The sequence below is a fragment of the Nicotiana tabacum genome, chromosome 20, assembly GCF_000715075.1.
Source record: "Nicotiana tabacum cultivar K326 chromosome 20, ASM71507v2, whole genome shotgun sequence".
NCBI classification, from domain to species: Eukaryota; Viridiplantae; Streptophyta; class Magnoliopsida; order Solanales; family Solanaceae; genus Nicotiana; species Nicotiana tabacum.
Window position 1 is genome coordinate 97,117,980 of NC_134099.1, and position 27,056 is coordinate 97,145,035.

Genomic DNA, 27,056 nt, shown 5'->3' on the forward strand with positions numbered 1-27,056 from the left:
CTCAGGTGAGTTTTGAATGGGGCCCGGGAGGTCTTGGACTTAAGAAAATGCAGGTTCAGGTGTTGCAGACACCAGCGCGGCCGCGGTCATTTCCGCGCGGTCCGCGCTGGAGCCGTGCGGCCGCGATGCCTTTCTGTGCGGCCCGCGTGGCTGAGTCTGAGGGCTAGGGTTTCAGGTTAACCAGCGCGGCCGCGCACCAAAACAGTGCGGTCCGCGCTGGAAGGGTTCAAAGAAGCCCCAATTTTTCTCCCACTCGGCGCGGCCTCAACACATTTTTGTGCGGTCCGCGCTAGGTCCTCAGAAAGGTATACAAGTTCGGAAAATCTCAGTCATTTTTCACTTTTCAAAAAAATCCAAAACCTAAGAGGCGATTTTCCAAACAACTTTTCTTCTCCAAAACCATTGGTAAGTGATTTCTAACTTAATTTCTTCACTTATTAACATCTTTTAACCTGATTTCAACTTCAAATCAAAGATTTTCATGGGGATATTGGGTGTTTTGGGTAGAACCTAGGTTTTCTACAAATTGAGAAGTTGGACCTCAATTTGGGGTCCGATTTCAAAACAAAACATATATTTGGATTCGTGGGAGAATGGGTAACAGGGTTTTGGTCCGAACCTCGAATTTCGACCACGTGGGTCCGGGGGTATTTTTGACTTTTTTGGGGAAAACCTTGTAAAAACTATTTTTGTGCATTGGGTTAGTTCCAATAGTAATTATTAATGCATTCAAGTAATTTGTGACTAGATTTGAGCGGTTGGGTGGTGAATTCGAGAGGTAAAGCTATAATCGAGACTTGAGTTGGAGCATTCGAGGTAAATGGCTTGTCTAACCTTGTGTGGGGGACCTTTCCCCTTAGGATGTGCTATATTTGATAATTGAAATGCCCTGTACGTGAGGCGACGAGCGCGTACTTGAGCTAATTGTTGGAAAATCCGGTTTTTCCTTAAGTATTTCAATTGAGTTCTTTTCTTGTTTTATTCTACTTGTGAATTTAGCATGTTGCTAGTCTAGAAAGGCATGTTTAGTTGACTAAATTGCCTGAATTGCATTACGTGAAGCATGTTAGGCTAGAAGTAAATGTTTACTTGGTACGAAATTAGCGTTTAATTTAATATTCTTGTGTTGTTGCTCTGTGTTTTAAATTGGGACTACGGGTTAGATTCCCGGGAGATTCCCCCTGCACATTTACTTTGGGACTACGGGTTAGATTCCCGGGAGATCTGCACATTTACTTTGGGACTACGGGTTAGATTCCCGGGAGATTCCCCCTGCACATTTACTTTGGGACTACGGGTTAGATTTCCGGGAGATCCCCCGCACATATATTGAGGATACCAAGAGATCCTCGGGATACCAAGAGATCCCTGACTTATATTGAGGATACCGAAAGATCCTCGGGATACTAAGAGATCCCTAGTACATATTGAGGATACCAAGAGATCCTCGAGATACCAAGAGATTCCTGGCTTATATTGAGGATACCGAGAGATCCTCGGGATACCAAGAGATCCCTAGTACACGTCGAGGATACTAAGAGATCCTCGGGATACTTAGAGATCCCCGGTTACTTTCCTTATGGTTTGCTTTCATCATTGTTTCCGTTATTGTACTCTTATTATCCTGCATAGATTCTTACTGTAGGTTCTCAATTGCACTGCCTATCTTATCCTGACATCTTTATATTTTATATAACCTCAGTAGGGCCCTGACCTTCCTCGTCACTACCCAACCGAGGTTAGGTTTGGCACTTACTGAGTACCGTTGTGGTGTACTCACGCCTCTTCTGTGCATGTTTTCATGTGCAGATCCAGGTACCTCTACTCAGGCACACTATCAGTGAGGCAGGAGGACTACGGAGACTTCGAGGTAGATCTGCTGCGTCCGCAGACCGACGAGTCTCCCTCTTTATTCTATCTTTAGTACTTAGTTCTCTTTCCTTCCGTTTGTTAGATATTCTGGAGTTTGGAGCCTCACTATACATTTCTGTAGCCTGTGTTTTCCCGTGAGTTTCCGGGTTTTGGGATTGTTTTAGTCTTGAGATATTGAGTCGTATATGCCGAGCGGCATTCAGTACAATTTCCTTTTTAGATAATTAAATATGTTATTCTATTTTTCTGCAATTATTATGTTTCTGCAAGTGTTAGGCTTACCTGGTCACGAAGACTAGGTGTCGTCATGACATGTTCACGGTTGGTGAACTAGGGTCGTGACACAAATTCTCATTTTAATGAATTCCACTTCCCAAATATTCAATTGATGAATAAATGGCAAGTGGGGGGGCTATCTGTATGGGAAAAATTGAGTTTACATATTAAAGTGATTGGAAGATGACGTGTCATGACACGTAGACTGTTCAAAGAGTTATGATTGGCAAAGAGGCACGAGTTGCAATAGATACGAGCAGAGGCATAATAAGAGGCATGAGCGGATACTCAAAAGATTCAACGCCCGTACCTATTTAAGTCCAAGAATCAAGGAGAATGAATCTGACAGCACAAGAGAGTACAGATACAGTATTTAATGAGCATTAAATACTAAAAATGTTAGAGAATCTGTATTAAAATACAATGATTATGTAACGTAGAATTTAATGTCTTTAATTGTCTATAATAGCTTTATTATGACAAAGGCAAAACGCATATTTTCAAGATAGCTATAAAAGAGAAAGGATGGGCCAATTGTAAAGAAAAAAAAAAAGACTATCTGAATACATTGGTTTACTTTATCTTCTTTTAATTATCTTATTGCTAGCCAAATTACTTTCGCTTATAAATTTTTTGATTATCAGTAACCCGAGTTCTTCTAAATTAAAGCTTTGACCGAAATTCCACTTTTTGGTTAAACACTGGGCTGCATGTCTCGCAATTGCGAAGACCTGTTTACAAATGCAAACTCTGCTTTTGCGAAGTCGAGCTCATAATTGCAATGGATGATTGGACAGGGTAATCTTTGTTTTTGGGAAAAATATTCGCAATTGCGAACAACCCAGTTTGCGATTGCTTAGTCACATTTGCGACTGAGCCCTGGGATGAGACAGGTTTGCTAATGCGAACTTGTCATCGCATTCGTGTTTGAATGGGAGATTACATTTGCGATGTTTTTGTCGCAGTTGCGACTGTAGCAGACTGGGGACACAGTTCGCAATTGTAACCTGTTTCTCGCATTTGCGGACAAAAATTCATAATTGCGACATCTGCAACTGGGTAAAAAAGGAAAAAATTGGGACTTAGAGCATTTTACACTATTTCTCAACCCTAAACACTCTAGAGGCGATTTTTCAAGAGATTTTTCTTCTCAAATTCATTGATTTGGTTGGTTTGGAGGATTTTTCAAAAGGTAAGGCCGTGGTTGATTGATCAACTTGGTTGCGGAGCGAGGAGTGTCATAGTTAACTTTGACTTGATGGATTAGGACTTATTGGTCTATTTGCTACGTGAATTATATGTGGGGACGACGTATATATAAGGTGACGAGTATATATACGTTGATATTGAGTTAAAGCATGCAGGTGGAAATCGTTTTATTATGTTATGTTGCTTTCATGACTATGTTTTCCATGCAGTAGTTAGATTATTATTTCTTTAATTGTTCGCCTTCATATCTATTGATTATTTTGGAATTGTTGAAATTTTAAAAGTTGAGATGAATTATCATTACACTAAGATATATTGAAGTGAAATAGCTTCCCACCCTGTTTTGCTATTTGGATTTATATTGTTGCTTGGTGAAGAAGAGTGAAAAAGCACGAAAGGTGTTGTTGTGCCTTATTTTCTACAATATCATCTTTTTAAATGATTGTGAGGATTAAAGCACGAAGGATGATGCAGTGCATTTGATTGCTTATTATCATTTATTACATCATATGGGGTTGAGAATAAAAGTACAAAGGGTAATGTCGTGCCATTTCATTTATGATATTACATGGTGCTGACGAGAGAAAAAGCATGAAGGATGATACCGTGACATTGTTGATTTCATTTCTTTACTTGATTTCCGAATTGATAATTTAATTGGTTGCATTATTATTGTTTTCAAAAAAAGGTTATTCAGTAATTTTATAATTGTCGTTCTTATCGTACTCTCCTTTCTACTTGCCTCCCCCCCCCCCCCCCCCAATTAATATTTTTTATCCTACTTGTTATTTTATTGCTTTATGTATATACTTGTACAAGATTTATGTAGGTGTCTTATCATAGCCTTGTCACTACCTCGTTTTAGGCTCGACACTTACAGAGTATATTGGGTCGGTTGTACTCATGCTATACTTCTGCACTGCTTGTGCAAATACTGTGTTGGTCCCAGCGACATCTAGTGGTGATTCTGCTCGGATTCAGCTGTATTGGAGACTTGGGGTAAAGCTATACAACGTCCGCAGCCCTGAAGTCCCCTTCTTTATTCAGTTTACTATTTGTTTAGTTTCAAACAATTGTACTTTGTTTCAAAACTTATATGTAGTATTCTAGTTGCTCATGTACTTGTGACTCCGGATTTCTGGGAGTAGTTAGCATCGCGTTATTTCTATTAACACTATGCTAAATTCTGAGTTTATTTATCGTTAAATAGCATTATTTTGTAATAATTTTTACATACTGGTTAATTAATTTAATAACAGAGGCTTGCCTAGCAAGTAGATGTTAGGCGCCATCACGGCCCCAAAATAGAAAATTCCGGATTGTGACACACTCAATGTTATTGCTTTTGGAATAACTATATTTTGTATTGATTGGAATTTTTAATTTATATTTTTACTTTATGTTTTATATTTTATATAAATATTTTTATAATAAATGTTTAAATTTATTTTTTCTTTTCTAAATAATACTAATAGCAAATTGAACCTTTACTGTCCTTTGTCGTAGTTTGATACTTAAACGTGCTTTTTTAAAAGATTAGCCAAACACAGTGCGCTTGCAAAAAGGACTACTCAAACGAATTGGCCAAACACAAACTACTATTTTGCAAATGTACTTTTTCAAAAAGCAATTTTGAACAAAAGCACTATTCAAAATAAGCAGTTTTTGACAGCTTCGCGAAACGGGCTCTTAAACTGAAGGAACGTAATTAAGTTTGGACTATTTTAAGCCAACAGTCCAATTCTAAGGTAAATTTCACAAATGGTCATATAACTATGGCTTTTTTCACCAAAGTCATATAACTTTGTTTTCTCGTACAAAAATCATAAAACTTTCACTAACTCATACAAAAATCATACTGGCCGAAAAACACAACTTTTCGGTAGTGTTTTCTTATTTCATATTTTTTTATTTTCTATCTAATAAATAATAATGCAATAAGAGAAATATATATATTTTTAGCCACTCACAAAAATAATAATTGATAAAATATATTTTTTGTGTATGTGTATTATATACATATAATATACATATTTAATATAATTTTTTGTCTAGAGAATGCAATTAGTTTTGACGCACTGGTCAATTTTATATTTTTCTCATAACATAAGAATGACCCAACCCTGGCGCGATCCAATACCCATATATATAAATTAAAATAATACTAAAAGTGAAACCCCCCCCCCCCAAAAAAAAAATTACGTAGTTTAGAATGCATGTGATTATGACAATAAAGAAATATGTATAATTGGAGACCTCTTGAAATAATAATGCTATTAATTTGAATGAAAATCTTGAAAAGAAAAATAAAAGATAGAATCATCATATTTTGGAGGATTCACTTTTAGTATTATTTTAATTTTTATTATTGGACCGGGTTAGATGGGGTCGGATTCGATCATTCCAATATTAGCTGAATTATTATTTATTAGATAGAAAATTAAAAAAATATGAAATAAGAAAACACTACCGGAAAGTTTTGTTTTCAGGTCAGTGTGAGTTAGTGAAAATTTTATGATTTATGTGTGAGAAACAAAGTTATATGATTTTGGGAAAAAAATAATCATAGTTATATGACCATTTGTGAAATTTACCCTCAAATTTTAAGTAGCAAAAATTAAATACAAGTTTAGAATGTTTTAATAATGACTTATTAAATGACTGTATTTTAGTTTGGCGTAATGGTTTCCTGGCCACTTAAACTTGTAGGGCTTTAGAAAGCCGATACACGAACTTTGGATTTTCCCATTTGAACACTCCAACTTGACAAAATGGGTGATAAAAAATACATTTGACCGTTGACCATGCCTATGTGGAAGCACTATAACTGACATGGCTAAAGTGTGTGCAAATCACGCTCCCAAGATGCGTGAATAGTATTGTTTTTACTTAAAAAATTAGAATTAGAATAAAATATAAATAAAAATGAAAAATGAAAAAGAAAAGAAAGACTTTTCCAATTTTTTCATCTTCCCAGGTGTCCACCATGGATTAAGTGATGCTATCATATGAGTAACTGATGCTACGAACTTCACCAGACCATGCCGGAGCATGTAAGTTCAAAATCCTAGTGAAAGAGGCTGAGTAGAACTGGAGGGTGCATTGGCATTTGGTCGAACACTGTTATATGAACAATGTACAGAATGACCATTTTGGATATTCGAAAGATTTGGGTCATGTAAGCTCTGGTTTAAAGGTTTGGAAACATTCTCCTAAGGAGCAGGAGTAGTTTGGCATTGGTTTTGAGTCCTTTGGTTTACCTGATCACCTTGTCCGGCCAACTGGTAAAATTTTGAGTTTTCAACTTGGTGGTGATGGCTGATTTCTTAAATGGATTGAGCTGAATCTTTGCATAGATGATCCATGAGTATAGTAGAAGGGATTCCAATTGGAAATTGGTCTCCAATTGGCCCAGAATTGATAGGGGCATTTCGTCGATCACCTTGCTCAACCGGCCTGTCTGAGCTTTTGGATTGTAAAATTGGAGGAATTGGTTGGTACCCATATGAAATTGGAAGTGTAGGAGCATTCTTCTTATCAAGGCGAACGTTTTGGTACCTTTCTTTTCCAATTTGGATACCTGGAACACCTTGCGCGTTCATTTTTGCCTCGCCGGAGTTCTGCTGCTCGTCAGAGGGGACAATTCCCACGGTGGAATTGTCGAACTAAGTTTCAGGCATTTTTTTTTACTTTTTGTATTTGTAACTTTTTTTCTTATTTTATATTTAAAAATGGGACCCACAAATAACACATGGCAAGTAATATATAGCTTAGCATGATGTGTTGTACATGTCAGCGCAATTGATATACACACTCTGGTGGATGTGTTTATTATTACTCATTTTGTCAAGTTGGAGTGTTCAATGGGAAAATCCAAAGTTCGTGTATCGACTTTCAAAAGCCCTACAAGTTTAAGTGGCCAGGAAGCCATTACGCCTATTTTATATAAATATTTTTATAATAAATGTTTAAATTTATTTTCCTTTTCTAAATAATACTAATAGCAAATTGAACCTTTACTGTCCTTTGTCGTAGTTTGATACTTAAACGTGCTTTTTTAAAAGATTGGCCAAACATAATGCGCTTGCAAAAAGGACTACTCAAACGACTTGGCCAAACATAAACTACAATTTTGCAAATGTACTTTTTCAAAAAGCACTTTTCAAAATAAGCAGTTTTTGACAGCTTGGCCAAACGGGCTCTTAAACTGAAGGAACGTAATTAAGTTTGGACTATTTTAAGCCAACAGTCAAATTTTAAGGTAAATTTCACAAATGGTCATATAACTATGGCTTTTTTTCACCAAAGTCATATAACTTTGCTTTCTCGTACAAAAATCATAAAACTTTCACTAACTCATACAAAAATCATACTGGCCGAAAAACACAACTTTTCGGTAGTGTTTTATTATTTCATATTTTTTTATTTTCTATCTAATAAATAATAATGCAATAAGAGAAATATATATATATATATATATATATATATAGCCACTCCCAAAAATAATAGTTGATAAAATATTTTTTTGTGTATGTGTATTATATACATATAATATACATATTTAATATAATTTTTTGGCTAGCGAATGCAATTAGTTTTGACCCACTGGTCAATTTTATATTTTTCTCATAACATAAGAATGACCCAACCTGGCGCGATCCAATACCCATATATATAAATTAAAATAATACTAAAATGAATCCTCCCCTCCCCTCCCCCTCCAAAAGAAAAAACGTAGTTTAGAATGCACGTGATTATGACAATAAAGAAATATGTATAATTAGAGACCTCTTGAAATAATAATGCTATTAATTTGAAATGAAAATCTTGAAGAAAAAAAAAATATTATATTTTGTAGGATTCACTTTTAGTATTATTTTAATTTTTATTATTGGATCGGGTTTGATCATTCCTATTTTAGCTGAATTATTATTTATTAGATAGAAAATTAAAAAAAAATATGAAATAAGAAAACACTAGCGGAAAGTTTTGTTTTCTGGTCAGTGTGAGTTAGTGAAAATTTTATGATTTTTGTGTGAGAAACAAAGTTATATGATTTTGATAAAAAAATCATAGTTATATGACCACTTGTGAAATTTATCCTCAAATTTTAAGTAGCAAAAATTAAATACAAGTTTAGAATATTTTAATAATGACTTATTAAACTGTACTTTAGTTTGGCATAATGGCTTCCTAGCCACTTAAACTTGTAGGGCTTTTGAAAGCCGATACACGAACTTTGGATTTTTCCAGTTGAACACTCCAACTTGACAAAATGGGTAATAAACACATTTGACCGTTGACTATGCCTATGTGGAAGCACTAAAGCTGACATGGCTAAACTATGTGCAAATCACGCTCCCAAGACGCGTGAATAGTAGTGTTTTTACTTAAAAAAATTAGAATTAGAATAAAATATAAATAAAAAGGAAAAATGAAAAAGAAAAAAAGACTTTTCCAATTTTTTCATCTTCTCAAGTGTCCACCATGGATTAAGTGATGCTATCATATGAGTAAGTGATGCTACGAACTTCACCAGACCATGCCGGAGCATGTAAGTTCAAAATCCTAGTGAAAGAGGCTGAGTAGAACTGGAGGGTGCATTGGCATTTGGTCGAACACTGTTATTTGAACAGTGTGCAGAATGACTATTTTTTATATTCGAAAGATTTGGCCCATGTAAGGTCTGGTTTGAAAGTTTGGAAACATTCTCCTGAGGAGCAGGAGTAGTTTGGCATTGGTTTTGAGTCCTTTGGTTTGCCTGATCACCTTGCCCGGCCAACTGGTGAAGTTTTGAGTTTTCAACTTGGTGGTGATGGTTGATTTCTTGAATGGATTGAGCTGAATCTTTGCATAAAGGATCCATGGGTGTAGTAGAAGGGATTCCAATTGAAAATTGGTCTCCAATTGGCCTAGAATTGATAGGGGCATTTCGTCGAACACCTTGCTCAACCGGACTGTCTGAGCTTTTGGATTGTAAAATTGGAGGAATTGGTTGGTACCCATATGAAATTGGAAGTGTAGGAGTATTCTCCTCATCAAGGCGAACATGTTGGTACCTTTCTTTATTATTACCCATTTTGTCAAGTTGGAGTGTTCAAATGAGAAAATCCAAAGTTCGTTTATCGACTTTCAAAAACCCTACAAATTTAAGTGGTCAGGAAGCCATTACGCCATTTTAGTTTCTACAAAAAAAATGAAACGAATTTCCGTGAAGAAAGAAAATGACTATGAAGAGATAGTAATAAATACTCCAACCATTCATTGTATGTGGCGGTATTTAATGACATAAAATTTTAGAAAAAAATGAAGACTCTTAGAACATATGTACCATCTTGAACATGACATGCATAACATTTAACCGTAAAAGCATATCACTGAAAGATAAAATAAAAGTTTAAAGTAAAAAATTACTTTTAAATATATAAAAATATCATTCTTTTAGGGATATACTAAAAAGAAAAAAATTGCCATATAAAATAAAACAGAGAGATATAAAATTAAAGAATAGAGTTGTCGGTGCCACAGACATTATGAAATTAGCAAAACCAAAAAGATGAAAAAGATAAAACACAAATTTCTATTAATAGGCACAAACAATAGTGTTAGATTAAATAGGGAAATTACATAAGTTGTCACCCGAACTATGACCCAAATCCCGCTTACACACTTTCTGTGGACCAAAATAACCTTACACACGCAACCTTTCTAAAGTGTGCCTAGTACACACCTCCTTTGACCAGGTCTAAGCGTGTGTAATACAAACTGGACCAAGTGCGTGGACACTATTTCAAGACAATTTCTGTCTTTAATAAACGGTCAAAAACACATTCCAATGACCCTTTTTAAAAGATTAAAAGGGCCTTAACCCATTTCTATCTATACTAACCCGATTTTCATCTTCTTCTTCCTCCTTGAAAGCTCTAAATTGAAGAAAATTTTATCTTCTTGAAGCCAAAATTTATTCCTCTTCTTGAAGCTCGAAGCCAATATTACAATCTTCTTCTATTTCTTCCTTATCTTTTTTGACATAAGGGTTAAATTTCTAGGACTCAATTTTAAGGTTTGGGAAAATGCATAATCTGAGAAAATTTTGCTATTGTGGTGAAGAAGCTGTGGTGATACAGTCATGGAGTGTTGATAATCCAGGTCGTCGATTTTACGGATGTCCATTTTATGAGGTAAATATCAATTGTACTTTTCTAATCAATTTTATATTCCATAATAATTTTCTCTCTTCAATTTTTCAGAGGGACAGACGATCGGCATGTAATTTCTTTATGTGGTTTGACCCCCCAACTCCAGAGCACTTGAAAATGGTGATTTTGGGGCTGCTGAAGAAGAAGAGGGCATTTGATGCATTGTTGAATGAAAATAGAAACCAAAGAAATTGGAGGAGATTGTGTGTGCTGATTTTAATTACAATTGTGTTGAAGTTGATTGTGTTAGGTAGTTCTAAAGATTGTTATATAATGTAAGAAAATGAATGAAGTATTTTGGTAGATTTTGTATCCCTTTGTTAGAAATGAATGAAATTTTTTGGCAATCGTTAATGTTGTTTTGTTTGAGTTTGTTGCTGTGTGAGTTGAATGATTTTTTTTGGCAATTGTTAATGTTGTTTCGTTTGACTTTGTTGCTGTGTGAGATGATAGTGCAGTTAAAACACACCTCAAATTGTGACTGATAAAACACTGAAACACAGTCAAATAGTGGCTGATATACAGCTCAAATGTTGAAATTTTCCAGAAATAACAGCATACAAAAATGACAGCAAAAATGCTTAACAACATATCAAAATAACAGCATTCATACAACACTAAAGACACATCTGCCCAGAAATTATCAAACAATACTAAAAATATATTTCATCATAGAGTAAAGGTGTTCATTACAGTCACCTAATAGCAGCAGCCTGCCTTAACAAAAATAGACGCTGCCCAGTTTTACAGCATACCAAAATAACAGCAGGCTGCCTTAACAAAATAACAACACTAACAGCAAACCTAAATAGCAGTTCCGAATTAACCTAACAGCAATTCCAAAATAAATTACAGTTCTAAAGAAAAATTACAGCAGTTCCAAAATAAATTAACAGTGACAATAACAGAATTCAGTGGTTGTTCTGGGATGATGAACTTGCTTGACTTAAATTGGATTGAGATGAGGCAGTTCTGGAACGAGTTGCAGCAGTTCTTTCAAGTTGTCTTCTAGTAATGGTTGGTCTACCATTCCATTTTACACCACTTCTTGGCTTGTATGCACACTCCAGAATATCTGTCGAGGACCTCTTTTCACCACCATGAGAGACCACTCTTGGCTTACCTCTACCAGACTGCCAAAAACAAAAAATATTCAGTAAAGTTGTTAAAGCAAACAAGATATAAAATTAACTTTGAACTACTTACAGAAAAACTTGTGAACCCACTGCTTAATTGAAATAGCCCAAACCCAGAACTTCCCCTACCACTACCAGTTTCTCTTCCTTTACTAGCAGCAGTTCTTCTTCCTCTACCAGCAATAGTAGGGGCAGAAGTAGTTGGAGTTCCTGTTCCTCTTGCTCTGCCTCTTCCTCTTCCTTTTCCTCCACATCTTTGGATATATGAAGCATTTGCTGGAGTAGAATCTGCAGGCCTTGCTTTCTTAGGGCAGCTCCTCTTGTTGTGTCCATATCCACCATAGTTTGAACATGTCATCTCCATACCCCTTCTTGAAAGCTTTCCAGAAGTAGGATGTTCAGTTTCTTCTCTTCTTCTCTTCTTCTTTGGTCTGCCAGGCATCTTTTTAATTGGTGGGGGTTCAATTGGTGGATTGGTAGATGTTGGCCACATCTGCATGTTTGACACAGGCTGGATGAATGTTGAATATGCCTTCAGATAGGTGGATTTGTGGTACCAGTGAGATATGTAGTTAATTGGGTCAAGGTTCTTGAAATGCATAGCAGCAATGGCATGAGCACAAGGGATACCCTTCAGCATCCATGACCTGCATGTACAAGTTTGAGCTTGCATATTCACACAATGCTTTAGCACCACTCTTAATGAGGTATCCTCAACCTCATAGTCATATTCACCATTCCACTTGATTGTACACCTCATAGATTGGGCTATGTTATCCTGATACACCTTCATAGCAATTGGGGATATATCACATATCCATGTATCTGCAAACTCCCTCAACTTTCCTATTCTCTCCATCATCTTCACTCTAATTTCCTCCAACATTGTGATAATTGTCTTGTGCCGAGCAGCAAGTATCCAAGCATTAAATGTCTCGCACATATTGTTGTCAATTATATCACATTTCTTGTCACAGTTGAAGTATGCTCTACACCAGGTTTCCTTGTTATACCTCAAGAGGCTCTCACATATCCCATTCCCAAGCATATTCAAACTGTCCAAGTGAAAATTCAGTTCTGCTACACATGATGCTCTAGCACACCTCGAGAAGTTGTTTCTCCTCTCTAATCCTCTCCAATCTTTGGACCAGTTTGCTAATATATGTCTGGCACACCACCTATGTTCACTTTTAGGCAACACTTCTGATACAGCTTTAAGCAATCCCTTAAACATAAAAAGAATTGAATTAGTTGCCAACAGAAACAGAAATTAGAAAAAATAAATATTGACAGAAAACAGAAACAAAAGAATATATTCATGCACCCAGCAAAGGTGCGCGTCTAGAGTTACAAACGTGGATGCCAAACACTCAATTTACACTATATTTCTTATCTCTTTCAAAATTGGAAGTCATTTTCAACGATCCAAAAGCAGACAATAAACCAAATATCACCTTATCTTAAGTAGAATAGAATTCATCAAAACTTGTGGAGATAAAAAATTTAGGCTTAGGCAATATTAGCTTAACTGGACAAAAATAAAAGCAAACATCAACTGCACTCAAAAGACACCTCCGTAGTAACAAATTAATGTAGATATCACGTAAATATATATTTTGAAAGCAAAAATCAACTATATAATTCAAGGCGAAGGTAATGGCTGCGAGCAATGCAGAGCTGGATTACGAGTTCCTACCATATCTTCGAGTCTACAAAAATGGCCATGTTGAGAGACTTTTAGGCATTGATTCAGTTCCAGCAGGCCCTGATTCTCAAACTGGAGTTTCATCCAAAGATATATCAAACATTATTCCTGATACTGAAGTCTATGTTCGTATTTATGTCCCAAATATTTCCATTCTCGGCAACCAAAAACTACCTCTTGTTATTTACTTCCATGGTGGAGGTTTTTGTATGTTCACTCCATCTTCATCCAACTATCATAACTACCTCAACACCCTCGTGTCCGAATCGCGAATCATCGCTGTTTCTGTTCATTACAGAAGACCACCTGAACACCCTCTTCCTATTGCCTATGAAGATTCATGGCAAGCACTTCAATGGGTTTTTTCTCATTGTAATGGCGATGGTCAAGAGCCGTGGTTGAATGAACACGCGAATTTCGGGCGTGTTTTTCTCTCCGGTGACAGTGCGGGTGCTAACATTGCTCATAATTTAGCAATGGCTGCTGGAAGTGTTGAGCCAGAGCTTATGGTTGATATTCTTGGTGTTGCTTTAGTCCACCCATATTTTTGGGGGTCGGGTTCAATCGGGTCGGAGGCCTTGTACCCGGATAAGAAGGCACATGTGGACCGGTTGTGGTCTTTTGCGTGTCCTTCGAATCCGGATAATGATGACCCGAGAATTAACCCGATGTTAGAAGGTGCACCAAGCTTAACGAGTCTGGGTTGTCGTAGAGTCTTGATTAGTGTAGCGGAGAAGGATATTTTGAAGGATAGAGGTTGGGCTTACTATCAAGCATTGGGTCGGAGCGGATGGATGGGTGTGGTTGAGATCCAAGAAACAGAAGGAGTGGATCATGTATTTCATTTGAATAATTTGCAGTGTCAAAAGTCCAAAGATTTGATCAAGAATTTGGCTCATTTCTTCAACAGAGAAAGGCCTCATTTTCTTTAGATTAAGCATTAGGCTTTTTCTTGTTATGGATTTATGATGTATAATGCTTTTAGTCATTCATGTAATATTCTCTAGCTTACTAGAACAATTTCAAATTTATTTTTGTATTATATCAACCGTCTTTCTTAGTAATTGCATTCTGTTATAAAATAAAGACTATAAAGTAAAGACAAGTATAGAGAGAAACTGATATATTATTCGAATTCAAATTGATGTACATAATGAACTGAAATCTCTTCTATTTATAGAAGAAAGGAAGTTGTTGTGTAAGCTGCTAATACCAGATATGGATAATCTTCTACTGAGAGCAATGTTTATCCATAACGGAGTACTGAAAGGATAAGCTTATTATACCCGATATGGATAATCTTCTACCGGGGGTAATGTTTATCCATAACTGGGTACTGAAAGGATAAGCTTATTATACCCGGTATGGATAATCTTCTATCGGATGTAATATTTATCCATAACTGGGTACTGAAAGGATAAACTTATTATACCCGGTATGGATAATCTTCTACCGGGGGTAATATTTATCCATAACCGGGTACCGAAGTGATAAGCTTCTTCAGGAAGCTTATTTCCAATAGAGTACTAAATAGATAAACATATTTACGATGGAGTCCCATATGGATAAGCTTCTTCAGGAAGCTTATTTACAATGGAGTACTAAATGAACATCCATAATATATTTATAACACTCCCTCTTGGATGTTCATTAAAAGATAATGTGCCTTATTAAAACCTTACTAGGAAAAACCACGTGGGAAAAAATCCCAGTGAAGGAAAAAGAGTACACATATTTAGTAAGACGCATTGCTAGGTGCCTCATTAAAAACCTTATAAGGAAAACCCCATGGGAAAAAACCTTAGTAAGGGAAAAAGAGTGCATCGCGTATTTTACTCCCCTTGATGAAAATCTTGTTTCAAATATTTGAGTCTTCGCATTCCAATCTTGTATACCATCTTCTCAAAAGTTGAAGTTGGCAAAGATTTAGTGAATAAATCTGCTGGATTATCACTTGAACGGATTTGTTGCACATCAATGTCACCACTTTTCTGAAGATCGTGTGTGTAGAATAATTTTGGTGAAATGTGCTTCGTTCTATCTCCTTTTATAAATCCTCCCTTCAATTGGGCTATGCATGCAGCATTGTCTTCGTATAAAATTGTGGGTCTTTTCTCACATTCCAAACCACATTTTTCTCGAATAAAATGAATTATTGATCTCAACCATACGCATTCCCTACTTGCTTCATGAATAGCTATTATCTCAGCGTGGTTTGAAGAAGTAGCAACAATAGATTGCTTTGTGGAGCGCCATGATATGACAGTACCTCCATATGTAAATACGTAGCCGGTTTGAATTCGAGCTTTATGAGGATCAGATAAATAACCTGCATCTGCATAACCAACAAGGTCTGCACTATCTTTGTTAGCATAAAACAAATTCATATCAAGAGTTCCCTTTAAATATCGCAATATATGCTTAATCCCATTCCAATGTCTCCGTGTAGGAGAAGAACTATATCTTGCTAGTAAATTAACAGAAAATGCTATGTCAGGCCTTGTAGCATTAGCAAGATACATTAGTGCCCCAATTGCACTGAGATAGGGTACTTCGGGACCAAGGAGTTCCTCGTCCTCTTCTGGAGGTCGGAACAAATCCTTATTCACTTCAAGTGATCGAACAATCATTGGTGTACTTAATGGGTGCGCTTTGTCCATGTAAAAGCGTTTTAAGTCCCTTTCTGTATAGGCAGATTGATGGATAAAGATCACGTCTGTTAAATGTTCAATTTGCAGACCAAGACAAAGTTTTGTCTTTCCAAGATCTTTCATCTCAAATTCTTTCTTAAGATATTCAATTGCCTTTTGGAGTTTTTCTGGAGTTCCAACAAGATTTATGTCATCAACATAAACAGCAAGTATAACAAATTCTGATGCTATTTTCTTTATAAAAATACATGGACAAATAACATCATTTATGTAACCTTCTTTCAGCAAATATTCACTAAGGCGATTATACCACATGCACCCAGATTGCTTTAAACCGTACAAAGATCTTTATAATTTGATCGAGCACATTTCTCAAGACTTTGAATTATATGCTTCGGGCATTTTCAATCCTTCAAGGATCTTCATATAGATTTAGCGAAATAAGTCATATAGGTTAAGACTTGTATCTAAATGGTATGACATCTTCAAGTGTCTGGACTCTAGTCCGATCCTCACAATCTTTTACAATATTGTGCACTATATTGTATTAAATATATCGTCGACGATCATTTTGTGTCAGTTCCGAAGCGACAGAACTTGTGGAGATCTCATCACTTTCTTTATTTTCAGGTACCTGAACTTTTTCGGAAGTTTCATGAAATGTTATGTCGTGGGCTCTTCTAGAGCTTATTTCCTCCTCATTATGATCATTTTGATCATTAGCTCCTACTATTTTTCAAAGATTGTTACCTTTGGAACCGATTGGTCTACCACGCTTCATGCGTACAGTAAACTCTATCCTTCAGGGACTTTAATTTTAATAGGAGCATTTGCAGCTGAAATATAATATTTAATTTTGGATCAGCAAATGCTTCTGGCATTCGACTTGAATTATCTTCTAAGTGAGGATCATGATAATTCGATTCATATAGCATATTTTTCAACTGTTTATTCCATCCCCCAAATGTTAGAAAAACTAACATATATCCCTAATCATCTTTGGGAAACATATCTTTGTGTATTATGGTAGAGAAATTAATCATATACCACGCAACAAAAGATAGTAAAAATATTTGGTTTCTGATCCTAAACCAATTGTGAAGGGAGGACTTATCATATATTGTTGATCGGATGCATACAAGTGCTGCTATATGCAATTTAGAAAATCTTAGACCAACACATGAAGCTTTGTTCTCATGAGCAATGGTTTAGCCATTAATAGGAGGTATTCAATGCTAAACCAGCTTGGATATAAACCAGCATTATCCAGATTAACTGTCTTGATTTCATAATCTGAAAATTATGCTCTTAATCGAGAAAAGCAATTCCAAATGCCAAACTGCAGGTTGACAATAATTACACATGTAACCATCTCATATATGCACCTATAAGTGGTTCACATGATAGGTGAACGTGCCCATATTCACCTTTTATATATTTCAGAATCAGGGGTCTTAGTCCCAACTTTAGCTGGTATAATCAATTCATTATGAGAACAAGCAACACATGAGAATTCCTGAAGAATCTTCTAATTCTTTAGTATATGCTTATCTGAATTCTCAAATAGCTCATTTAAAAATAGCAAATAAAACCTTCAAGTTTATCATGTCATGTGCTATCTCTTAGTAAACTTCTGGTTTACTATGGCATAAACTTTTGCTTTAGTAAACTTCTGGTTTACTGTGATACATGATATAGTACAAATTAAAGAATAAGGCGGGTAACTTCTCACATACATATTATTTTATCCCCTATGATTGTGGAAACATGAAGATTATCAATCTTCCAATCATTTGTAGTCTCAATATGATAGCCATTCGTATTAGTAAACTTCAGATTTACTACAACATATGTTTTGACCATAATCATATAATATGAATGACATGTTTGTATATAAGCTCTTCGAGAGCCTTCATTTATTATCCATAATCTAATATTTATCTGGCACTACTGGTGTCATGTATTCTTTAGGCAAACATTTAGCTCTTCAAGAGTTGTTGATACATTTTGTACTATCAAATATTGCTCAGACACTGCTGGTGTCATGAGAGAAAATCACAATCAAATAAACAATGTAAAACAATTGTTTAAGCACACGAAATCTCCTCTTCATAGTATTTTTCCACTTCAGGAGGCAATTTCAATTGTGTTACTTCTTCAGGAGCAAATTTAAAATACGAAATATTGAGTATATATTCTCTCAATTATATTAACTCTTCTGGAGGTGAATTGTAATGTATTCACATCAAGAGCGCGTTCATATTTACCCGACTTATTAGTATTGTCACATTCACTTCAGGGAATGGATTAATATTATCAAAAGTTCTCATCCTTCAGGAAATCGAACATAATTATCTGAATGCGCATTAATCGCATCAAATTGTGATGCCTCAACCTCTTTTAAAATATTTACTACTTCAGGAGCAAATCGAGGCGTGCATTTAATATAGAGAATATTTATGTAACTTATCTTCAATTGTAACCATAAAAAGCCTAAATTATCACTTCTGGTGATCATAGGCATATACCACTTCTGGTAGTTAACAAAATATAATTACAATGAGATATACGAAATATAACCACTTCTTGCGGTTGTATATTTCTTGCAAACTCTGCTAGAGTTTAAGTTGATCTAATAATGTTATCCATATTCTTCAAAATGACATAAACAAGATATATTATAGTAAACATCATTATCAAATCATAATTTTTCTTTATGTACAACAATTACATAACCATACTATCTATTACAAATAACAAAAATTAAAATATTTACATTTCTACAGATTCACCACCGATTACATGACTTGTTTCTCCTTCTAGGAGTCCAAGGTAATCAGTTACATCCAAATGCATGAAGTCTAAATTATCTTCAGAAATAAAATTTGCTTCAGTATTTTTCTCTATCTTCTTTAGGGAGGCTTGATAAAGCTCAACCAGGTGCTTTGGCGTACGACAGGTATGTGACCAGTGCCCTTTTTCTCTACATCTATAGCATGCATTTTCTGCATTTGGTGCTTGCACCGCTTCATGCTTTTGTTCCTTCCTTTTCCACTGCTGGTGGTGAGGAGTGTTCTTTGGTGCATTATTATTACCATGATTAGAGTTTCTTTCCCGACCACGACCATGACCACGACTGGGGCCACGACCTTTTCCACGTTTAGCCTGGTGGAAGTTCGTCTCATTCACTTCAGAGAATGGACAAGAACCAGTAGGTCGGCTTTCATGATTTTTCATTAATAGCCCATTATGTTGCTCAGCTATAAGAAGATGTGAGATAAGTTCAGAATACTTTTTAAAACCCATCTCTCGATATTGCTGCTGCAGGAGCATATTCGAGGCATGAAAAGTGGTGAAAGTTTTCTCCAACATATCATGATCATTAATATTATCACCACATAACTTCAATTGGGAAATAATTTTGAACATAGCAGAATTATACTCACTGATAGATTTAAAATCTTGTAGCCTTAGATGAGTCCAATCATATCGTGCCTGTGGAAGAACGACCAGCTTCAGGTGGTCATATCTATCTTTCAAATTATTCCACAGTATGACTGGATCTTTAACAGTAAGATATTCCATTTTCAGGCCCTCATCAAGGTGATGGCGTAGGAATATCATTGCTTTGGCACGGTCTTGGTTTGATGCCTGATTTTTGTCTTTGATGGTGTCTGCCAGACCCATCGCATCAAGATGAATTTCAGCATCAAACACCCAAGACATGTAGCTTTTGCCCGATATATCCAGGGCTACAAATTCAAGTTTAGAAAGATTTGACATTATTTAGGAAAAGAAAGTTCTTACCTCAGATACTTTCAAAATATTTGCTCGAGATGGCAGAGTCTCGTGCTGATAACGTGTTATAAAATAAAGATTATAAAGTAAAGACAAGTATAGAGAGAAACTGATATATTATTCGAATTCAAACTGATATACATAATGAACTGAAATCTCTTCTATTTATAGAAGAAAGGAAGCTGTTGTGTAAGCTGCTACTATACCATATATGGATAATTTTCTACTGAGAGCAATGTTTATCCATAACGGAGTACTGAAAGGATAAGCTTATTATACCTGATATGGATAATCTTCTACTGGGGGTAATGTTTATCCATAATTGGGTACTGAAAGGATAAGCTTATTATACCGGTATGGATAATCTTCTATCGGGGGTAATGTTTATCCATAACTGGGTACTGAAATGATAAGAGTATTATACCCGGTAAGGATAATCTTCTACCAGGGGTAATATTTATCCATAACCGGGTACCGAAGTGATAAGCTTCTTCAGAAAGCTTATTTCCAATAGAGTACTAAATAGATAAACATATTTACGGTGAAGTCCCATATGGATAAGCTTCTTCAGGAAGCTTATTTACAACGGAGTACTAAATGAACATCCATAATATATTTATAACACATTCTATATTTTATTTACTATATCAAATATTATAGCCAATTCAAACCTAAAAAAATACTGTGATTGGCATGTTTAAAACAGTAGAGTATTAGACTTGCACTTCGATGCAAGGCTAAAGTATTAATGCTAGTGCTTAAATAAAAAATTTGAGCACTAAAGTTTTAGAGGTCGTTTGGTAGAGTGTGTTAGAGAAAATAATGCATGCATTAGCTTTGTGTGTTAGTAATGTTTTGTTTGGTACACTTTTTCAACCTATGTATAACTAATACAAGCATTAGTTATACACTCTATTTGGTATTATCGTATGTATAGCTAATGCATAGAAAAACATGGCATTAACTATACAAAGGCTATTAATGCATGCTTTAGCATGATTAAAGACAAAATTATCCTTAAAGTCCCTTAAGTTAAAGAATATTGAGGGCATTTTTGTAAACAATTAAATTTCTTAAAAAATTATGGAATGCATTTTAATTTTTAATACACCACACCAAACAATGCATAAGAAATAATCTCTATATAACTAATGCTTGCATTACTAACCCCTACATTACTAACCCTTGCATTACTAATGCACCTTATTTAGCATTATTCTTATACGCCCTACCAAACGACCCTATTACTAGTACATTAGTGGGTTGCTCTAGTGATAAGTACCCTCCCCTTCCAACCAAGAGGTTGTGATTTTGAGTCACCCCAAGAGCAAGGTGGGAAATTTTTGGATAGAAGGATGGCGAAGGTCTATTGGAAACAACTTTTTTACCCCAGAGTAGGGTTAAGGTTTGCGTACATACTACCCTTCCCAGACCCTACTAGTAGGATTATACTGGGTTGTTGTTGTTATTGTTGTAGTAAATTAGTGCTTAAACAAAAAGGAAACATTTGATGGAGATCTAAAGTGTTTACTTTTTGCTAAAATAGAGGACCAAAAGTGCTCATGAATATAGTTAAGGGATCATTCTGAATCTTCTTCAAAACACAAGAGACTATTTTTGTCGTTTGTTTAAGTTAGGTCACTGGGACTGGGAAAATTTCAATCTGGTCATCAAGCGACACTTACAAAAATCTCAAAGCAGGGAAAACAAAAGGAAACCAAAGAAGAAGATAGCGAAAAAAAAGATGCAGAAACTGATATTGAGACAATCGTTATATCGTTCCATATGTCGTAGATCTTCAGCTTTCTCGATTTCCGCCGCCGCAACTACCGCCGTCAACCACCACTCCCATCGACACCTTCATTTCTCATCCCCGAATTTTCCAGCTTCTCCTAAAAGCCCTTTTCACGGTACTAGTAATTCCAACTTTTTACGTTTTATATACTTCAGTATCTGCTTATATTTGCATTTCCTGTACATACTCAATAAAAAGATCGTATTTTTGTTCTGCTCAAATATTGGTAAATGCCTACGCTTTTTATTTTTTATTTTTTATTTTTTATTTTTATCTTTTAACTGTAAGAAGGTGAATTTATGGTAGCCTTTTCGTGGTACTAGCATTTTCGTCTCTTTTTTTTTGTATGTAGTTCAGTATCTGCTTATATTCCCCATGTTCTTCTACATACCCAATTTCAAGATCGTATTTTTTATTATGCTCAAATTGGTAAAGGATAAGTTTTAAAATCTTTTTATTGTAAGAAGTTGAATATATTGTCCAAATGGATGTTGATGATTCATATAGCTGATCATGATTGTTTGAGATTGAGATATAGTTGTTGCTGTAATAAGATGAATGTTTGATCCTTTTCTTAATTGAAGAACTAATTGGAAAATAAAACAACGAGTACAAAATTGAGTAATACCCCTTATTAGAAATTGGTACAGTTTGATCCAATATTTTGTTCGATAAGCCCGTATAGAAAAGGAGGGTTGAGGTAGATTGATGCCCAGGTATAGACATAGTTGAACTAGGAATCATATAGTAGTAAATGCCAACTAGTTTGTGGTGTCGGATACTCAGTATTTATGGTAAGAAGTAAAATTCATGGTCCAAATGGAGAAGAGTGGATATGAGTATTCATATAGGCGACCCTAGCTAGTTTGAGATTAAGGGATAGTTGTTGCAGTAAGAAGTTGAATCCCTGTCTCCCTATGTGAGTTTCACAAAATATAGTAGGTCTCAAGCTTATATAGAAATAGGGTCGTGGTAGGTTGCATAGCTGCTTAGAAATACTCAAGCTGTGATTCATATAGTAACGTTTAGGATTGAGGCGCAATTGGTTGATTGATGATGTAGAATTAGTGGTTATATTTCGATATGATATCTGAATTGGAAGGGATTTTCTGACGAGATTATAGTGCATTGCTTCTTGGTTTGATTGTAACATAAAAGATCTTAAGTTTGATTTTACTGATTATTAGCTTTCTCTTGCTATGAGAGTTGAGACACATTAGTCATACGTTTGATTGGAAATATGAAAAAGGAATTTTAATGCTCTATCATTTCGTTGCTCTTATTTTCACTTAGATGTTTAATTCTCAATCTCAAGTTTATTTAATTTTCCTTTTTGAGGAAAAATTTGGGGTGCAGTATGGCCCGTGATTAGTGGGAGAGGGGAATCTAGAGAAGGGGAGCACCTAAATATGCAAGGTGTGACATGCCACTTTTAGACTGCAACTTTGTTCCCATTCCTTTAATGATAATTATAATAATGCTGGTTACTTTTAGGGATCATTTCTCTTTTAGATTTGTGCTTCTGCTCTCTAATTTCTGATTGCAGCAGGCATATTTTTTCCAACTACGAATGCTAATTGAGCTTATATAATTTTGACAGTTTTTGCTAGTTTCTAGGACAAACGAATTTCTGAGCATGACATTATCCCACAACAAAAATTTGGTCTTGGCAGGCTTGAGCATGGTTTTGGTAAATATTTGGCTCACTCACCCTCTGACTAGTCGGAGTATGTGAGTGCAAATAAATGTACCAGTGCTGCCTCCTTGGTTGGATTTTGGAGAACATAACTTAGAGTGAGGGTTATTACAATCTATTTAGGATTTAATCGGTAGAAAGGTCCTCATACTATTAATTTCCCAAGGGTTTCAAAAATGGAATTTATAATTTCTGGATCACATATCATGAAGCGGCTTACTGATCAGATGTGAGTAGGGTTTATAATTTTCTGGATCTTGCTCACTAAATTGAAACATAATGGATTTTGCTACATTCCCGAATTGCGGCATCCTTTGACAATAGCAATCGGAAGCACACGTTCTTTCTGTGAGGATTCAGCCCACATGCCAGACATAAAAGATCCAGAGGTCAAACGTGCTTTTAAGGACTTAATGGCTTCAAGCTGGGATGAGCTCCCAAATGCAGTTGTCGGTGATGCAGAGCATGCATTGACTAAAAATACTGATGACAAGGAAGGCCAAGAAGCCTTGATTAATGTTTTCCGTGCAGCAGAAGCAGTGGAGGACTTTACTGGGATTCTCACGTCTCTGAAAATGGAGCTTGATGATGCAATTGGCTTAAGTGGTGAGGTAAGACGAGTTTACTGAGCAAGGGACTTTATTCACATTTTCTCAAGTTCTTGCTCTTTAATTTTTTTATTGCTGCAGAATGTGAGGCCTATGTCAAAAGAGCTCTCTGATGCATTTCACATGGTATACCAACGTTACATCACCTACTTGAGTGCTTTTGGGTCAGAGGAGGGATACTTGAAGAAGAAAGTTGAGATGGAACTGGGAACAAAGATGATACACTTGAAGATGAGATGCAGTGGCCTTGATTCTCAATGGGGAAAGGTACCGTCTAATTTTCTGCTTGTTGGTTCCCACTTATTTCAATTTTTCTGTGAATAGGTAAGGTCTTCTTCATAAGCAATATTTCTTATTTCGATTAGTTTTCCTGACCATACTTTTTTCAAATATTCCCTGCCAGATTTGTGTTATATTTCACTATTTTAACTATTTATGCATTTCCCTGACCAAAATCTTATTTGTAAACATAATCAGATGCAGTGTTATCAAAGGCGCACTTAAAGCGCTCTTAAGCCCTAGAGCGAGGCGTAAAACATGTTGAGTACTTCACATCGCTTAGCGGGCGCTTCGGTGTTGTCATCAAGGCTCTAAGGCATGATTTTCCTAGGCAACAACGCTAAACAATTGATATACACTTTATCGTAAATTTTCTTCAATCTCTTTGTCTATATATTTGGTATTTATGCTTAAAGATATTAGTCTTGGACTACACTTTCATATTTGTAGTTTTTCTCCATTTGCGCGTTTCTTTATTGAAGCCCACACTTTATTTGCGCTTAAAGCACCAAGAGACCTTAGATCTTGTTTGCACTTTTCGCCTTTGATAACACGGATCAAATGGTAGCTTTGTTATGTAGAAAAAGTCGTATCATTTTGTTGTTATGCTAAATTTATCATACTAACGGAAGTAGCCTATTTGGTTGTAAATCGTGATTTGTTTACTTTCTTGCTCGAGCTTAATTGACATTGATATGAGATCTCCTGAAGAATTTAGCTTTACCATTATTTGTTTTCTCAGAATGCGTTCTGGCTTTCTCACTCCAGGTTACAGTTCTTGGGACTTCGGGACTTGCTGGTTGATAAGCCACGTATCTTCCTTACTTATTCAAGGAGGAAGAAGCAAAGAAATGTAGGAGAAGATAATGATTTGCTTCTCAAATTTCTAGAGCTTTCAGACATGGAAAATTAAGCAGTTACTTACCGTTATTAGAAGATAACAAGTTATCTGTTAGCAGTTTATTATGGTTACTAGAAGTTATCTGTCTTTATCCTAACTTGGTTATGGAGTAGTTATTGCCAGCCTCTATATAAATAATAAATCTAGTAATATGTAAGTGGGTTGTAATTATCCTTTATATGCAGTCAGACTATCTGTGAGATACGAGATGCTTGTGTCTCTCTATTATGTGCCTTTAAGACAACAACATCAGCGACCAAAGCATCAATGGCCTCCAGTTTCGCTGCTATAGTCGTCAATTGTTGGGCGATTGGATCAAGAGTCGGAATGATGGGTTCGCTTTGGGAAGTGTTGGTCCGTGTGTTCACCATGGCGGATCTTACTGCTCTGATACCAATGATATGAATAGAGATTTAATAATGGAAAAAGAGATAGAAAATACACTGATATTATTGATAATAGAGAGACACAAGCATCTCGTAGCTCACAGATAGTCTGACTGCATATAAAGGATAATTACAACCCACTTACATATTACTAGATCTATTATTTATATAGAGGCTGACAATAACTACTCCATAACCAAGTTAGGATAAAGACAGATAACTTCTAGTAACCATAATAAACTGCTAACAGATAACTGCTTAATTTTCCATGTCTGAAAGCTCCAGAAATTTGAGAAGCAAATCATTATCTTCTCCTACATTTCTTTGCTTCTTCCTCCTTGAATAAATATGGAAGATACGTGGCTTATCACTGGTTCCTATGTTGAGCATAGACCTTCACAGATGGCTGAAAGTTGGGAGTGTTTCATCTTTAAGTTACTTGTGTAACATTTTCCTGGAAAGAGAAAAGGAAATATTTTGATAATACAGGCTGCATCAATTTGATCCATTAAACTGCACTATTCTTTCGTAAGTTATGATGATGTGATAGCAGGAATACACAGATGATACTATTCTTCAAGGAGATAGTTTCCGGAGCATTCAGTATTCAGAAGATAGGGTTTTATGTCAATCGATTCCTGTTGACTGGTGAATCAGGTCCACTGGTTTAATTTTTCTTGATTGGTTATTGAACATGGCACTGTGTGGCACCCAGTTCACTTTTATCTCTTTTTTGTTCAATTGAACAAACTGAATCTATGAACATGTTTGATTGACACTAGTGTGGATAATGAGTAACTATGCCTGTTGAGCAAATTGAGACACAAAAAGGGTGGATTAACAATAAAATTTTGAACATGTAGGTATTATTGCAGGTCAATCGATTGGAAAATTGGGTGCGCAATTAACATTAAGAACTTTTCATACCGGAGGAGTATTTCCGGGGGTGCTGCAGAATATGTGCGAGCCCCATCTAATGAAAAAATAAAATTCAATGAGGATTTTGGTTCATTTAAAACGTATATGTCATGAGCATCCCTCTTTTTTATGTTCTATAGACTTGTATATAACTATTGAGAGAAGATATTCTATACAATGTGACTCGTGCAGGAATATCCACTTTGAATTTTAAAGAGAAGGCTTGAAAACATATTTATTTTGATTCAAACGGAGAAATGCATCGGAGTACTGATGTCTATCATGTACTTGAATTTACATCGGTAGTGTTCATCTATTACCAAAAACAAGTCATTTATGGATATTACTAGGAAGGTTGTGCAGGTCCAGTCTAGTCTACCTTTTGATCCACAAGGATCATGATCCAATTAATGCATATTCTCTTTCTGGCAAGCAAAGATATACTTCTAACTTCTCAGTAACCAATGATCAGGCGAGGCAGAAATTATTTAGTTCGGAATTTTCTAGTAAACAAGGAGATAGGATTCCTGATTATTCAAACCTTAATTGAATAATGTGTGCAGGTCAGTATAATCTTGTATATTCACCTATTCTCCACGAGAATTCTAATTTATTGTTAGAAAGGCA

General features: G+C 35.6%; 3 protein-coding genes across 6 annotated transcripts; 2 read left to right on the plus strand and 1 right to left on the minus strand.

Moving 5' to 3' along the window:
- Nucleotides 1–11,228: 11,228 nt before the first annotated feature.
- On the minus strand, nucleotides 11,229–13,003 carry LOC142174863 (uncharacterized). Its single transcript, XM_075241247.1, has 2 exons — nucleotides 11,763–13,003; nucleotides 11,229–11,689 (listed from the first exon to the last, which is right to left on the minus strand). The coding sequence occupies exons 1-2, from the start codon at nucleotides 12,924–12,926 to the stop codon at nucleotides 11,468–11,470; spliced, it is 1,386 nt and encodes a 461-aa protein (XP_075097348.1). The 5' UTR covers nucleotides 12,927–13,003; the 3' UTR covers nucleotides 11,229–11,467.
- A 182-nt stretch (nucleotides 13,004–13,185) lies between these two features.
- On the plus strand, nucleotides 13,186–14,461 carry LOC107771553 (putative carboxylesterase 2). Its single transcript, XM_016590942.2, has one exon. It carries the CDS (start codon nucleotides 13,349–13,351, stop codon nucleotides 14,327–14,329), a length of 981 nt encoding a protein of 326 aa, XP_016446428.2. The 5' UTR covers nucleotides 13,186–13,348; the 3' UTR covers nucleotides 14,330–14,461.
- A 7,036-nt stretch (nucleotides 14,462–21,497) lies between these two features.
- LOC107771554 (succinate dehydrogenase subunit 5, mitochondrial) lies at nucleotides 21,498–26,327 on the plus strand. 4 transcript variants are annotated; one of them, XR_012703714.1, is made up of 6 exons: nucleotides 21,498–21,756; nucleotides 22,980–23,057; nucleotides 23,662–23,948; nucleotides 24,027–24,212; nucleotides 24,423–24,540; nucleotides 24,993–26,327. XR_012703714.1 is itself a non-coding variant. In XM_016590944.2 (5 exons), the coding sequence occupies exons 1-5, from the start codon at nucleotides 21,591–21,593 to the stop codon at nucleotides 24,447–24,449; spliced, it is 744 nt and encodes a 247-aa protein (XP_016446430.1). In that variant the 5' UTR covers nucleotides 21,498–21,590; the 3' UTR covers nucleotides 24,450–24,724. The 4 variants fall into 4 exon arrangements, 3 of the variants coding, with proteins under 3 accessions (XP_016446430.1, XP_075096856.1, XP_016446433.1); XM_016590944.2 differs by lacking the exon at nucleotides 24,993–26,327 and having other exon boundaries at nucleotides 24,423–24,724; XM_075240755.1 differs by lacking the exon at nucleotides 24,993–26,327 and having other exon boundaries at nucleotides 22,998–23,057; nucleotides 24,423–24,724.
- The last annotated feature ends 729 nt before the right edge of the window (nucleotides 26,328–27,056 follow it).

Coding starts and splice junctions, on each gene's coding strand:
- LOC142174863 (XM_075241247.1), bottom strand. CDS start 12,926: ATGTTTAAGGGATTGCTTAAAGCTGTATCAGAAGTGTTGCCTAAAAGT. Junction 11,690..11,762: donor GTGGGTTCACAAGTTTTTCT/GTAAGTAGTTCA, acceptor TGTTTTTGGCAG/TCTGGTAGAGGTAAGCCAAG.
- LOC107771553 (XM_016590942.2), top strand. CDS start 13,349: ATGGCTGCGAGCAATGCAGAGCTGGATTACGAGTTCCTACCATATCTT.
- LOC107771554 (XM_016590944.2), top strand. CDS start 21,591: ATGCAGAAACTGATATTGAGACAATCGTTATATCGTTCCATATGTCGT. Junction 21,757..22,979: donor TCCTAAAAGCCCTTTTCACG/GTACTAGTAATT, acceptor TTCCTTTTTGAG/GAAAAATTTGGGGTGCAGTA. Junction 24,213..24,422: donor TTGATTCTCAATGGGGAAAG/GTACCGTCTAAT, acceptor AAACATAATCAG/ATGCAGTGTTATCAAAGGCG.